General features: G+C 35.4%; 1 protein-coding gene across 38 annotated transcripts in view; it reads left to right on the top strand.

Annotated features, from left to right (window-relative positions):
- The window catches only part of REDIC1 (regulator of DNA class I crossover intermediates 1), a 117,826-nt gene that overhangs the window by 24,456 nt on the left and 76,888 nt on the right, over positions 1-16,482 (top strand). For 32 of the 38 annotated variants that reach the window (XR_012017508.1, XR_012017505.1, XR_012017506.1 and 29 more), the window contains exons 2-3: positions 10,871-10,910; positions 13,675-13,813. The exons of 1 other annotated variant lie outside the window; for it this stretch is intronic. Coding sequence is in view for 18 of the 37 variants with exons in the window: in XM_072798362.1 (XP_072654463.1) it covers positions 10,871-10,910; positions 13,675-13,813 (179 nt within the window). In the remaining 19 variants the exon portion in view is untranslated. Of the gene's footprint in view, positions 1-4,790; positions 4,942-10,443; positions 10,541-10,870; positions 10,911-13,674; positions 13,814-16,482 lie in introns of all 38 variants that reach the window. 5 more of the 38 variants (XM_072798351.1, XM_072798350.1, XM_072798353.1 and 2 more) reach the window with 5 other exon arrangements.

The raw sequence follows: 16,482 nt of genomic DNA, 5'->3' as shown, positions 1-16,482 counted from the left end.
TTGTTTGAATAAAAGTGGATACCCTTGTCTTGTTCTTGATTTTAGAAAATAGCTTTCAGAATTTCACCATTGACTATGTTGTTAGCTGTGGGTTTGTCATATATGGCCTTTATTATGTTGAGGTATATCCACTTTGTTGTGAGTTTTTATGATGAAAGGATGTTGAATTTTGTCAGTTTTTTTCTCCATCTGTTGAGATAATCACATAATTTTTATCTTTTGTTAATGTGATGTATCATGTTAATTTGTGTATATTGAACTGTCTTTGCATCCCTGAGATAAAATGCAGTTGCTCTTGTTGAATGAATGATTCTTTTAACGAATTTTTAAAAGTTGTTTTGGTGTCAGAGTAATATTGGCCTCATAGAATGAATTTGGAGGCATTCTGTCCTCTTTTTTTTTTTTTGGAATAATTTGAAAAGGATGAAAGGATGAGTATTAACTCTTATTAAAGTGTTGGGTAGAATTCACCTGTGAAACCATCTTGTCCTGGACTTTTGTTGAGTTTTGTGATTACCCATTTAATTTTGTTGCTAGTAGTGGTCTGTTCAGAATTTCTGTTTCTTCCTGTTTAGTCTTGGAAGATTGTTGCTTGTTTCTAGGAATTTATTCATTTCTTCTAGGTTTTTAATTTGTTGCCATATAATTTTTTGTAGTGGTCTCTTATAATCCTCTGCATTTCTGTAGTATCAGTTGTTACTTTTTCATTCCTGGTTTTATTTATTTTTTTGAGCCCCATTCTTTTTTCACTTTTCTTCTTTTCTTAACAAATCTAGTTTAAGTTTTTATTTTTTTTTTTCTTTTTTGGTTTTTCTTTATTGCTTTTCACTTTTTGGTTGATTTTTTTTTTCCTTTTTTTATGGTTTCTATGTTACTTCTTTCTATTTTAAGCTTTATTAGTCCTTTTCTTCTACTAAGTTTCGGCTTTGTTCTTTTTTCTGGTTCCTTTAGGTAAAAAGTTATATTGTTTTTTTGAGATTTTTCTTGTTTCTTGAAGTAGACCTATATTAGTATAAAATTTTGTCTTAGAACTGCCTTTGATGTGTACCATAGAATTTGAACTGTTGTGTTTCCATTTTCATTTCTTTCCAGATAATTTTTGGTTTCCTCTTTGATTTCTTCTTGATCCACTCATTGTTTAATAGCATGATGTTTAGCCTCCACATATGTATTTTTTTTCCCCAAGATTTTTATCTTGTTTTCATTTCTAGTTTCATATTGCTCATATTGCACATTCCATGTGCACTTGAACAGAATGTGTAATCTGCTATTTTTGAAATATTTTGTATATTTCTGTTAAGTCCATGTGGTCTAATGTGTTTTTTAGATTCACTGTTTCCTTATTGATTTTCTGTCTGGATAATCCTCCATTGATATAAATGAGGTGTTAAAATCCACTACTACTATTGTATATCTCCCTTGTTACTGTTACTTTCTCCCTTTGTGTCTGTTAATATTTGCTTTTATGAATTCAGATGCTATGCTGGGTACACAGATACTTAACAATTGTTATGTTATATTTTTTATTGATTCCTATGTCATTATGTAATGTGTCTTGTTACTGGTCTTTGTGTCTTGTTAGTTATTTGTCTTGTTTTAAAGTCTATTTTGTCTTAAGTATTGCAGCCTCAGCTTTTTGTTTGCTTCCATTTGCATGGAATATCTATTTCTATCTCTTCTTTTTCAGCCTGTATGTGTCTTTAGGTTTGAAGCAATATAGAGATAGTTTTTAATATATTCAGGCAGCATATTTTCTTTTTATTAGAGCATTTAGTCCATTTACATTTAAAGTGATTATTGGTTGGTGTGTACCTAGGCCATTTTATTTTATTTTATTTTTTATTTTTGTAGTTCTTTTACATTCTTTTCTTGCTATCTTCCCTTGTGATTTGACAACTTTCCCAGTGGTGTTTGTATTTCTTTGTTCTTTGTGTGTCTATTATAGGTTTTTAGTTTGTGGTTACCAGGAGGTTCATTTAGTATATAGTAGTCTTTATTAATTTGGGTGTGACTTAAGTTAGAACACATTCATAAAACACATTTACTGCTTTCTCCATGTTTTATGTATATTTTTTCATAAAGATCTATTTTTTCATATTTTACATGTATTATATGCCTCCTAATATGTAGATATAATTGATTGTATTGCTTTTGTTTTTTGACTTTCATATCAGCTTTATAGTGATTGATCTAGTGTCTTGTCTTTCGTCAGTGAATTTTTTTCCCTTCATTATTTTTTTTCTTTGTTATGGCCTTTTCTTTTCTACTTGAAGAAGTCCCTTTAATATTTCTTGTATGGCTTAGTGGTGATGATCTCCTTTTTTTTTTTTTTTTTTTTTTTTTTTTATTTAGGAAACTCATTCTCAAAAAAAAAAAAAAAAGGAAACTCATTCTCTTTCAATTCTGAGTGATAGTCTTGCAGGGTAAATTATTCTGAGTTTTAAGTTTTCTCCCTTTAGCACTTTGAATATGTCACGTACTTACTTCTGGCCTACAATGTTTCTCCTGAAAAATCAGCAGATAGTTTTATGTGATTTCTCTTGTATGTAACTATTTGCTTTTCTCTTATTTCATTTAAGATTCTCTCTTTATCTTTACTTTTTGACATTTTAATTATATTTCTTGGTGTGGACCTCCCTGGGTTCATTTTGTTTGTAGCTTTCTTTGCTTCCTGGACCTGGATGTTTATTTCCTTCCCCAAGTTAGGCAAGTTTTCAGCTATTATGTCTTTAAATAAGTTTCATGCCTCATTCTGTCTCTTTCATCTTCTCTGGAACCTTTATAATATCAGTGTTACTATTTTTGATATTATTCCAGAGATCCCTTAAGCTATCATTATTAAATTTTTTTGTCCTTTTTTGTTTTGTGCTTGCTTTCTACTACCTTGTCTTCCAGATTGCTGTCTATTCTTCTGCATTCTCTAATCTGTTGTTGATTCCCTGTGGTGTATTTTTCATTTTAGTTATTTTTCAATTCTGATGGTTCCTTTTTATATTTTCTCTTTGTTGAAGTCCATCCATTCTTCTCTCAAGTTCAGTTAACATCTCTTTGACTATTAGTTTGAAATCTTTGTCAGGTAGGTGGCTTATCTCTGTTTTGTTTAGTTTTCTGTGGTTTTGTTTTGTTCTTTTGTTTGGAACATATTACTTTGTCTTTTCATTTCTTCTGTATTGTTTTTGGTGCATTAGGTCAGTTCCTGGTTTTGAAAGTAGTGGTCTTATGTAGAAGGATCCTGTCGGGCCCAGTAGTGCATTTGCCTTTGGTCATAAGAACCAGGCACTCTAGCAATATCCCCTTTGTGGGCTGCATGTACCTTCCTGTTGTGTTTGGGCTGTGATTGCTGTGGGTTCCCTGGTAGTTGGGCCTGGCCCTCAGCCCCACTCTCTGCAATGACTGGCCCTGACTACTATGGATGCACTAGTGGGCAGGGCTGGCTCCTGGCATGGTGGGCTGAGAAGTCCATCTGCGACTCCTGTGGGCATGCTGGTGGCTTGACTTGACTTCCCCTTCTCTGGGGCAGGAGCTGCTTTGGAGTGGTGGTGGTCTGGGCTAGGGCTACCTGCTGCATGTGGACGGGGGGGCTGCTTTGGAGGGGTGCCTGTTGGGGCAGGTGGGTTAGGTAGTGAATAATCACAAGGGAATGCCAGGGCAGGACAGCAGTGCTAGTGAAGTACATAGTGTCAGAACTGGCTCTCACAAGTATCTGGCCAGCTAGGTTGAAGGAGGGCAAGAAAAATTGTGTCAATATTTCCATTCCCAGAGAAAGCTTCTGCAGATCCCTGCCCATCTGGCACATGCCCTAAAATTAGTCAATAAATCTTTCTTTATTTATAATCCTGGTGCTTTTCAATCTGCTGTTTTTGTACTGGGTCTTGGATCAAGTGGTATAGCATGCTGGTTCTATAAGGGTGGACTGTCAGTTCTCTATAGCCCTCTGGCTTTTCTGGAGTTAAGCCCCACTAACTTTGAAATCCTGACATTGTAAGGGCTTGTCTTCTGGTTCAAGTTCCCAGGGCTTGGGGTGATTGATATGGAGATTGAATGCCTTGCTCCTCATGAGGACCTCCATCCCTGTGATATCCTTCCTATTTGTAAGTTGTATCACCAGAGGGTTTCATTCTTTACTATATCTCTGTTCCTGCTATCCTTCTCAGGATGGCTGCTGCTTTGTCATTAGCTGTGGAGGATGTGTTCTGCTAGTCTTGAAGTCATTTTCAGAGTGACTTGCATTTCATATATCTGTTGCCTTACAGTTTCTGTGGGAAAAGGTAAGCTCAGGATCTTCCTCTCCTTGATCTTCCCTGAATTTCCCTCTTCTCCCAGTTCTGACAGAATGGTCTTGTGAAGGAAATGAATCTCATTGATCAGCCAGGCCCTACCTCCTACTTGTCTCTCAGACTTCTGTGATTGTCCAAGTCTTCTTTGTACTTAATGTTTCTTAGTATAGATGGTATGCCAAGACCTGTCAGTGTCCCAATGGGTAGGATAGCAGTGAGCACCTGGTTACTAACCCTCAGGCTGCAACTATTTATATATTTAATTTAAGCCCCTTCTGGGAAGAAACTGGGAGATGAGCTTTTTTTTTGCCTGCTCCCTCTGTGCTAGGCTCCCATGTGTAGCCTTTGGGTTATGTGTGCCCGGTAAGAACTATTTCTTTGTTTGCTACATTTCTGTGGGACTCATGAATGCAAGCCCCATTTGCTATTAGAACCAGGTGATCTGGAGACTTGTTCTTTGGGTGGCTGTCCAAAAGGTTGAGGCACTAAATATGCAGCACAATCTCCTTCCAGGGAGATTCTGGTGATTTGGTTTTATTGGAGTGGGCCGGCGCGCAGAAGGCCTGAGAGATGTCTGCAGTCTTCCCTGGTCTGGAGAAGATCACAGCCAGCCTGTTGATGCCTGCTAGATTAGATGCCTTGCCCTAAGGCAGTATCTTTTAAGGTAAGCAGATAAACCTTTTTGCAAGGAACTAATGGGTTTAAGAGATTTTGCCTGGGGAAAAAAAAGAGATTTTGCCTGGGGCAGCCCGTGTGGCTCAGCGGTTTAGCGCCACCTTCAGCCCAGGGCGTGATCCTGGAGACCTGGGATAGAGCCCCACATCAGGCTTCCTGCATGGAGCCTCCTTTTCCCTCTGCCTCTCTTTCTCTCTGTTTTTCTCATGAATAAATAAATAAAATCTTTTTTAAAAAAGTATTTTATTAAAAAAAAAAAGATTTTGCCTTGTCCCTAGTTGCTTAGCCCTGCGATGATAGGCAGTTAAGAATTGTTTGTTTACTAAAGTCCGGGTTGCTTGAATGGAAGCCCCTTTGGCTGTCAGTACCAGGGCATCCAGTGACCTGTTCTTTGGGCGGCAGCTATAATAGCTGGGGGATACCATCTCTTTCTACAAAGATACTGATGTGTTGGAGTGGCTTGGAAAAAAAGGCAGGAGAAGTGTCCTCTGGATTTTTTTACTTTCTGGAGAGGTTTGCAGCCAGCCTCTAAATGTCTGCTGGAATTATAAGCCTGGATCTCAGGAAGAAACTTTTAAAATATACAGATAAATCTTTTTCAAGGAAGGGCCGGGAGATAGATGATTTACCCCCGAGGGATAGCTGTGATGAGTGCTGCACACCCGTTAAGAATTGCTGTTTGTTTGCTACCGTCTTGTGGGTCTCCTGGACGCAGGCCCTGTTGGCTTTCAGAACTATGCTTTTAGGAACTTGTTTGTCTGGTGAGGGCCCTGAAAATTGGGAGTGCTGGATATGCAGTACAAACTTCCTCAGGTCAAAACTATGAGCTGAGAGTTCCCTCCCAACTCTATGGCACTGTTGCTAAGGAGGAAGGGGATGTGTTTATGCTAAGAGTGTCTTAGCCTTTGCTACTTGTTTCAGTGTGGGTGTTTTCCCTATGTAGGAGTCACTCAACTAGTTTCTGGATCTCTTTCAGAGGGAATGCTGCAAATGTAGCTGTACATATGCTTGGCTATGGGAAGAGGGGCCTCAGGAGCCTTCTATATTACCATCTGACTCAATCCTTGTGGAACAACAACAACAAAGAACATTGCTGTCTTATTTTAATACTCCCCTACACAAAACCATTAGAAACAACTATTAGGAATACACAGACACACACATATTTGACATGCCAAATAAAAACTTACTTTTGGATCATCAACTATTTTAATTTTATTGTATAACATCTTTTACGTAGATATTTGTACTCTTTGGCACCTCAGCATCTGAGCCCCTTTTCTGTGTGGGGAATATTTCCCACCTTATATGAGTATTGGTGTTAGGTACAGGTCACCTTCCTCTCTACAAGGTGGCAGAGCCCACAAAAAAATCCAACACAAAAAACACAACAAAACCCAGATACATGTTTCAGTTGGTTTTGCAGCTAGGGATGGGCTTATGATCTAAGCGCAGACTTTGATGTACTTGTCCTGTACTTTGATTCAGCAGTTAGTGATCCAAAGAGAGAATAAAGAGCATCTATTGTAGTTGCAAGCAGTTGTAGAAGCAGGGGAATTTTCAGGGACAGTAATGACAATGATGCCAGAGGAGATATTTTACTGTCCAGGAGTGGAGATGGTGAAGCTGCCACCTCGGCCTTTCTGGCCTATTTAGGAGTCTTTAAATGTTAGCAAGCACCTTTGGTCCATGTGATTGGTTAGCCAAACCTTTCTTTGCATATCTATAGATCATGCATTGTTTCCCAGAAAGAATGTACAGTATAGTCATTCCACACTTCCATAAAACACCCATTGCTCCTCACAAAGTATAGTCCTTAATCTCCCATCATCTATTTAACCAGTTCTCCCACCCACTTTTCCTCTGGTAATCATCAGTTTGTTTTCTATAGTTGGTTTCTTGGTTTTCTTCTCTTTTTCCCCTGTGATCATTTGTTTTGTTTCTTAAATTCCACATATAAGTGAAATTGATATGGTATTTCTCTTTCTCTGACTGATTTATTTTGCTTAGCATCAGACTATCTAGCGCCATCCACACTGTTGCAAATGGCAAGATTTAATTCTTTTTGATGGCCAGTACTCCATTGCATGTGTGTTTGTGTGTGTGTACATACCACATCTTCTTTATCCATCAGTTCATAGACACTTGGGCTCTTTCCATAATTTGGCTATTGTTGATAATGCCAATGATAATGTTGGCTATAAACACCAGGTGCATGTATCCCTTGAGATAGTACTTTTGTATTCTTTGGGTAAATACCTAGTGATACAATTGCTATATCATAGGGTAGTTCTATTTTTAACTTTTTAAATAACATCCATATTATTTTCTTCTGTACCAGTTTGCATTTCCACCAACAGCATAAGAGGGTTCCTTTTTCTTTGCATCCTCACCAACACCTGTTGTTTACTGTATTGTTAATTTAGCTGTTCTGACAGGTGTGAGGTGATGTCTCACTGTGGTTTTAATTTGCATTTCTCTGATGAATGATGTTGAGCATCTTCTCTGTTAGCCATCTGGATGTCGTCTTTGGAAAAATGTTTTCATGTCTTCTGCCCATTTTTTAACTGGTTTGTTTTTGAGTGTTGAGTTTGATGAGTTCTTTCTACATTTTGGATGCTAACCCTTTATCAGATATGTCATTTGCAAATATCTTCTCCCATCCTGTAGGTTGCCTTTTAGATCTGTTGATTGTTTCCTTTGCTCTGCAGAAGCTTTTTATTTTGACGAAATCCCAATAGTTTATTTTTACTTTTGTTTCCCTTGTCTCTGGAGACATATCTAGTAAGAAGTTGCTATGGCTGATGTCAGAAGAGGTTACTGTGTGTGTTCTTTTCTAGGATTTTAATGGTTTTCGGACTCACATTTAGGTCTTGTATCCATTTTGAATTTATTTTTGTGTGTAAGAAAGTGGTCCAGTTTAATTGTGTGTGTGTGTGTGTGTGTGTGTGTGTTTTAAGTAGGCTCCACACCCAACATGGAGCTTGAACTCACAACCCTGAGATAGAGTTGCATGCTCCACTGACAGCATGGCTCAGGCTTCCCCACTTTGATTCTTTTGCCTATTGCCATCCAGTTTTCCCAGCACCATTAGTTGAAGAGACGATCTTTTTTCAATTGGGTATTCTTTCCTGCTTTGTTGAAGAGTAATTGACCATGTAGTTGTGGGTTTCCCCTTTTAGTGATAACTGCCCTAAAGTTCCTTTAAAAATCTTGGGGGGTGGGGGAGGGGAATCTTTGGACCAGGCAGAGAAACCTCAGAATTGGTTTTTGCACAGGAATCTACCTTCTTCCCAGGTGGTCAGCCTTCTGAATAAAGCTCAATTTCCTTTCCAATGAAAACTCATCTCTTGAGTATGGGCCTTTTAGGAGAAGGACAACAGAACTTGCGTTTTCTTGTGACAGTAGTACAATCAGTGGTGTCCAGTGTTCACCTGTGTCAGCAGTGATGTCCTTATTGAAAATAATTATGGCATGGTTTTTTGCCTGTGATCTCACAGCCCAGACTATCTTGTTTCCTGCTGGTTGCCAAATCTGCTTTCTCAGCCTTCTTGGCAGGTCTGTTGGCTACCCAGTTTCTATTTATTAAAAATATATTTTTAAAGATTTTATTATTTGTTTGAGAGAGAGGGAGAAGCAGACTCCCCGCTGAGCAAGGAGCCAATGTGGGGCTCAATCCCAAGACCTTGAGATCATGACCTGAGCTGAAGGTAGACACCTAATCGACTGAGCCATCCAGACATCCCTACCCAGTTTCATTTTAATACATTTATTTTCTGTTTAAATTAACCAGAGGTATTTTCAGTTTCTTATAACTAAGAATCCTAATTGATGCAATGTTTTTCTTTAGTGCAGCTAATTGAGAGACACTGTTAGTACCATTGGTTGCCTTAATAACAATCTAGTGTTCTATTTAAGAAATTACCTTTGACTTTTACATCAGGATCCTTTTTCACTTTCATTATGGTTTAGTTATTAGTAGGCTGATCTAGCAGCTGGTCTTGAGTTCTTAGTTGACTTTTCTTAGGCACATATTGATGGAGATTATGTAGTACAAAGAATTTGGTGAGAGCCATCAGAGTGTCTTGCATAATGGAAAATAGGCCTGGAATGAAAACACTTGATATTTACATATATAAAGACTGTATTTAAACTTTCAGTTGTCTCTAATTCTGCTGATCTTTATAATGTGGAAACTGCACATAGAATTGATATTTCTTCTTAATTTCTGTTTATAAACTGAAATACTTAATATTGCTGGCTTTGTTATATACGTCTTGTATTTCTGAATTTTGAAAAGTCACTTCGCTCCCTGTGCAAGTTTTTGTAAATTTTAAAATGATGGAGAATAAATTAATCTCTGAGGCCCTTTCCAGCCTTAGCATTTGAGGGGTCAATGAAATGTAATTTATTTCCTTTCCTAAAATTTGAATGCCAACAGTACACTTATGACGCTACACAGAACAGAATAGATTGGATTCTTTGTTCAGTGAGTTCAAAATGGTCAATTGGGACATAGCTTTTGGGAAATATGTAAAAGAACAAGTTCAATAAGTGGCAAAGTGGGCAGCCCGGGTTGCTCAGTGGTTTAACACCGCCTTCAGCCCAGGACATGGTCCTGGAGACCCGGGATCGAGTCATGCGTCAGGCTCCCTGCTTGGAGCCTGCTTCTCCCTCTGCCCCCCCCCCCCTTCTCTGTCTTTCATGAATAAATAAATAAAATCTTAAAAAAAATAAGTGGCAAAGTATGAGGGTATTCAGTAACAGTTATTCATGTAGTTTATGAAAATTTGGAAAAATTTCATTTGGAAAAATGAACAACTTTTTGTGTGTTCACAGTTGACATACTTGGTAAGCAGTGTGTTGCACTGGTTAAACTTTAAAATCATAGTTCTTGGATTTGGATCTCAGTTTTACACTTATCAGCACTGTGACTGTGGGCAAGTTACTTAACCTCTCTGTGTCTTAGTTTCACCATCAGTAAAATGGGGTTAAAAATAGATCTTACATACAGAGTTGCTGTGATGATAAAATGAATTTATACATATTAAGTATTCAAAGTATTTAGGGGGTGCAAGATGCATAGTAGTTTTTATTTTCATGTTATATAATCTCATATAGCTAAGATACATTTTATTATTTTACTTATAATTCTTGCACAAGTCTTGAATTTGAGACTATAGTTTCATGTATATCCAACAGCTATATTGTGAAAATCTTATTATGAATGTTTTATAGCATTCCATTATTACTAATAGAGCAAATATTTTATAACTAATACTGTACTGTCATTGGAATGCAGTGCAGTGTTCAGCACAAAGATGCTATAAGGCACATCCATAATGACTAGCTATTCTTCTAAAGGAGTTATGAGATTTTGAGTACACATAGCTGATACATTACTATAACTGGAGTTGCTCTAATAATAAACTTAACATTTCTTTAGATCCAAGTAGATTTTGATCTTCTCTCTATTCCCTCTTGATTTTAGTAGAATACTGAAATACAACGAAAGGCAAGAAAATAGCTATCAGATGAGACCAAGAATATTGCTATAGATGAGAATGTTTCAGAGCTAATCTTTTCCAGTGCGTTCCTTTCTCTTTGCTTATATTGATTATATAATCCAAGTTTATTCTGTGCTTTATTACTAATTGTAATAGAGTCTTTTTTACTACTTCTTGGTTTTTCTAAGACAATTTTGTGAAATAGTATATACTATAAATAAGAACATTCTCATAGTTTCTCTTCAGAAATAATATAATAATAAATAAAAATAATAAAATAATAAATAATATAATATAATTTTTACTTCACTTTTAGATTTTAATTTCAAGTCTTCAGTTCGGCTAAAATGGCAATCATTTTATAGACTATTTCTTTAATCACTATATCTTTTGTCTTGTTTCCTTTTTTAGTACCAGGGTTCTGATTAAGCAGGAGAGGAGAAAGCAAAAGGTAAAAAATATTTTTATTTCCATTAGCTTTATAAGAACAATGATCTTCTGAAGTATTTTTCAAAGGTTAATAAATTTACCTAGTAACTGGAAGACCACCCAGTCTTCTCTGTTCTTAAAGATAGCTTGATTAACTGAACATTTTGCTCAGGCAGAGACTTAAAGATCATCGTTGATTCTTGTTGTCATTGTAGTTCCAAAATATATCCGACATCTGATCACTTCTCACTGCCTGTGCTATGAGTCCCTCGATTCAAATAATCATTTATTTCCTAGAGTATTATCATGGCCTTGTAACCTATCTCCTACATATTTTTTAGTTTTTTTCTTGCATTGATTTTATTATATAAAGTTGAGCATGTATGTATCTTACAACTGAGCAGTATATATTCAAGAGAAATTCTTCTACATGTATACTTTGAGACATATACAAGTTTGTTTGGATCACTATTGTTAAGTAGCAAAAAAAAGAAAGAGAAGAAGGCAAAAGAGAGAAGAAGAGGGACAGGGTAATGGGGAAGGAAGGAGAGCACCCAAATGTCTGTTAGCAGTAGAATGGTTAAACATACTGTGGCATACCCAAGTGATGGTATAGCAGTGCAAATGTATTAACTACATGTAGATAATATAGATGAATCCCAAAACTATAATGTTGAACAAATGAAGCAACTTACAGAATATAAGCAGTAAGATTTCATTTATAAAAATTTCCAAAATAGAAAAAAAAAATGTTCAAAGCTCATAAAATTTAAAGAAAAGCAAGGGAGTGACTATTATAAAAGTAGGATAGTTATTAGTGAAATGATGTATCATTGTAAATTTAACTTGTATTTCCTTTGATTACTAATGAAGTTATCTGAAATTTTCATCCATGCTTCTTTTGTAAAGTATTTTCCAAGTATTTTTTCTATTTTATAATTTGTATTTTATTTTTCTTCTTGTCTTTATATATTTAGAATTCTTTGTTGGTTTTATGTGTACTCTGTAGCTTTTATTTTTACGTAATGTTGTCTTTAAAGGAAAGTTCTTAATTTTGATGTAATTGAATTTATCAGTGTTTTTCTGCTTTATCTTTTATTCCTTTGTAGTCTGTTCTTCACACAGCAGTTAGTATGATCTTTTAAGAGCACAGATCAGAATTTTTGTTCCCCAGCTTAAAGCTTAGTTGTTTTCCGTTGCTTTTAGAATATCTTACTTAACAATAGCCTAGAAATACCTGAAGGATCTACAGCCTGCCTACTTCTCTTTTTTTTTCTTCTCTGAATTTCTTACTACAAACCCTGTTGTTCATTTTATTTTAGCTATATTGACCTTCTTTTTTCTTAATTCTTCCCTTTGTCTGGAAAATTCTTCTTTAAGATATTAGCATGTCTGGCTCGTCAACATTTAGGTTTCAGCTAATGTATCTCTTCTAAGATTGGCTTTCTTTGATCACAGCATCTAAGTAGCTCCCCACCTCCAGTTACTTTTTTTCCAGGATCATTTTTTTCATAACTCTTTTCTTTCATAAATTGGTATTATCTTATAAACTTGTTTCCTCTGTTCTCCCTCACCTTCATTAACATATATTCATCAGAAGAGGGATTTTATTACTTTTGTTCATTTTGTATCTCCTACACCTAAATTGTGTCAAGCAATAACATAGGCACTCAGTGAATAACTATAAACATAATCTGTCTCTAGTTTTCTTTTTTAAGTAGTCTAACTCTGGATCATTCTTGTGAATATTTATGAGAAAGGGAAAGACATAGGGACCTTCCCTGAAGTGTTGATCTCTAGTTATGCCACTTTCCTATTTGAAAATGTCATACCTTCCATTGAAATGTCAATGCCCTCCTTAAACCACTCTTCACTAACTCTGTTTCTAATCTCTTCATACTCATTAGATGACTTTGTCTTATATTTTGAGAATTATCTCAGATATCTACTACTAGTTCTGCAAACTATTTTAAATCTTCTCCAATCTTCTCTTTCCCTTTGGGACAATGGAAGTAGTTTTCTCTAGTCAAAGGAAGGTCCTTCTATCTGTAGTCTGGATTCCAATTTTCTCAAGGTCTTCACTGCATCAGTTACTTCTTTTTCTTGTATCTTTAACCAGTCACTGTCAACTGGAGGCTTTCCATTGATATTCAAACATACTCAGTTATCCCCTATTAAAGCAAGTAAAGCCCTCTCTGGATCCTTTCCCTTTCCTGCTATACCTCTTCACTCTTGTCTCATTCAGTTCTCAGTCCACTCAATAGTACAGCCCTTGTTAATGACAAAGTAGGAGTCATGGGAGGATAATAAAGGAAATTAAATTGACTTTGACTAGAGTCACCCAGCTTCTTTTTCTTGTCCTCTTCTCATTTCAGTTGACTTTTAATGGTACTCAGCTGTGCATATGTTTAAGGCTTTTTATATTTGAAGAATAGCATACTCTGTAGAAAAACAAGTTTTTAACTTGTCAGATTTATGAAATTTTTAAAAAACTTTACATTTCAGATAGTTTTTAATCTTTTGATACCTAGTAATGGCTTTATAAAATTATATTTTAAAGATAGTACATTTACCAAAAAAAGATTATAAGAGGCTGTGAAATTAAGTCTTTAAGCAAACTGTGTCATCAAGATTGATTTTAATTTACATGTAAACATAGACAGGGGATGTCAAAAATATAAAAATGTCAAGTCAATTATTAAATAGCATTATTGCTTTTTTATTTTTTATGATTCTGCCTAAAACCATATGGTTCTTATAATAACTTTTATTTTTAACTATTTTAGGAATATTTTGAAAAGAAAAGGTTAAAATCAAAAATGAAATTACTGGGGGTTTCATCCCCTGTCAAAAATTCCACTGTCAGTTTAGACCTTCTTAACCTATATATGGTAAATCACATATCTTGCCAGAAGAAAACACCTGGTAAGTCTTTCCATTAGCATTTTGTTTTGACTCTAATGTGATTGTAGCGTTCAGTTTTTTAATAAATTTGTAATTTTTGAACTCAAAGGATTTGGAAAGTAAACTAATTTTAAGAGTGGGTTTCCTTCTTAAATTATACCATTGTTACTCTGCTTAAAAATATTTTGTTGCTTAATCTTTTTATTTTTAAGTTGTGTGTTATATAAAATTAATTTTATAAGGTATGGTCAGAGTTATTATATTGCAGTTATTTTAGTTACTACGTTAATCTTCCTAAGCAGATAGTTACAATGTTTAACTAAAAAGCAGGGAATAAATGTCCTTATTGTCTTAAATTATTTAGAGAATTTGTTTCAAAGGAGGCAGTGAAGTAGATTTTTGCCTCAATGATTAGTTTCTTATATCAGAACTTTTAAAAAAAAGATTTTATTTATTTATTCATGGGAGACACAGAGAAAGAGACAGAGACATAGGCAGAGGGAGAAGCAGGCTCCCGGTTAGGAGCCCAGTGTGGGACTCAATCCCAGGACCCCAGGATCGGGACCTGAGTCAAAGGCAGATACTCAACCATTGAGCCACGCAGGTGCCCCCTACATCAGAACTTGAATAATTTCTTAGGCATTCTTGGAAAATTAACTATAGTAGTCTAATACTTCAAAATAAAGTTCATTTTTGCTTGTACTTTGAGTCTTCAAGTAAATAAAAGTTTAGTCAGAGTATTTTTTTCTCTCAAGGGAACTTGTGTCTGATATGTAATTTTTAAAATAAGTGCTAAAATGAGAGCTTAAGAAATAAGTTCGTAAAGAAGGGCTAGAACTTGATCATAATTACTGTTAGTATCTCCTCTTTTCCTTTCTCTACCATTTGTGTTCCTTACTGCAGTTGGCAGTTTACACAAACAAGTAAACTTATACTTTAGATATAAATACATTATTTATGGACTTTAAGGAATAAAAGTTTTTGTTTTAAATCTGTTTGATATTATTTACCTTCTTTTTCTTTGCTTATGTAATACAGTGTTATCAGCCACAATCATGGCATTCTACATTAGATTCTCAGACCGTATTCATCTTATAGCTAAAGTCTGACCTGTTTCCAACCTGTATTTCCTCTACTCTCTCATCCCTAGTCCCTGGCAACCACTTTTCTACTCTGTTTCTATGAGGTTGACTTTATTTTTTTAGATTCCACATATAAGTGATACCATGCATTATTTGTCTTTCTCTAGCTTGTTTCAGTCAACATAATGCCTTTAAGGTCCATACAAGCTGTCATAAATTTCCTTAATTTTCATGGTTGAAGAATATTTCATCATATGTATATATCTCACATCATCTTTATCCAATCACCCATTGACAGACATTGATGTTGTTTCCATATCTTGCACATTGTGCATTGAACATGGAACATAAGAGTATAGATATCTCCTTATGATTCTGTCTTCATTTCCTTTGGATATATATTCAGAAGTGGGAATGCTGAATCGTGTAGTTCTACTTTTAATTTTTTGAGGAACATATATTATGTTCTCCATAGTAGCTCTGCCTATTTGCATCCCTATCAACTGTGCACAAGGGTTCCCTTTTTCCACATCCTTGCCAACACTTGTTATCTCTTGCCTTTTAGATGATAGTCATTCTAACAGGTATGAGATAATATCTCACTGTGGTTTGGATTTGCATTTCCCTGATGATTAGTGATGAACATCTTTTCATGTTCTTGTTGGCCATTTGTATGTCTTCTTTGGAAAAATGTCTGTTCATTTCCACTGCCCATTTATAAAATTAAATTGTCCTTTTTTTGCTGAGTTGTATAAGTTCATTATATATTTTGCAGTTTGAACCTTATCACATATATGATTTACAAATATTTTGTCACATTCCATAATTTGTCTTTCATTTTGGTAATGATTTTTTCTTTACTATGCAGATTTTTAGTTTGGTGTGGTTTTACATTTGTTTTTGCTTCTGTTGCCTTTGCTTTTAGTATGAAATCCAAAAAATCATTGCCCAGACTGATGTCAAGGAACTTACCCCTTGTTTTCTTCTAGTTTTATTGTTTTAGGTCTTATATTCAACTCTTTAGTCCATTTGAGTTTTGTGTGTGTTGTAAGACAGGAGATTTCACTCCTTTTTATGAGATTGTCCAATGATGTATTTACCTTTGTATATTCCCTTTCTTCTTCACTTTCTTTTCATTTTTACATTCAACCTGTTTATTGAGTACTCCCATAAGTAGTGTATTGGATGCTGGGAATAGAATAGAAAGTGATGGGGTCAGGACACACTGTCCCAAAAATAAAGCACATTGGCATACTAAAGATTTTAAGCAGAAGGAATTGGAGAAGCAGCATGTGCAGGAAAGATTCTCATGTGAGAAGTGTCCTCCCTATACCTGGAGGAAAGGAGCATCTTTGTCTCCAAGACAGAGGGACACTGAGTAGATTCTAAACAAGTAAGCCTTGCTGTTTCTTCCAGTTGGCTATACTTAGTTCATACCCTTTTTTGTTTGATCACATTTTCCTGCTAAGTAGGAGGAAGAGTAAAAGTTTACTCTTTATCAAACCTAGCATTAAAATGCTCAGGTTTAAACACTTCTTTGAGTCTCCATTTCCTTAAAAATTTTTCCATTTAAAATTGATAATAAATAAATAAATAAATAAATAAATA

This window comes from Canis lupus, chromosome 25 (genome assembly GCF_048164855.1).
Source record: "Canis lupus baileyi chromosome 25, mCanLup2.hap1, whole genome shotgun sequence".
Lineage (NCBI taxonomy): Eukaryota > Metazoa > Chordata > Mammalia > Carnivora > Canidae > Canis > Canis lupus.
The sequence above is the reverse complement of the archived record's forward strand: the minus strand, read 5'-3'. Positions and strand labels throughout refer to the sequence as shown.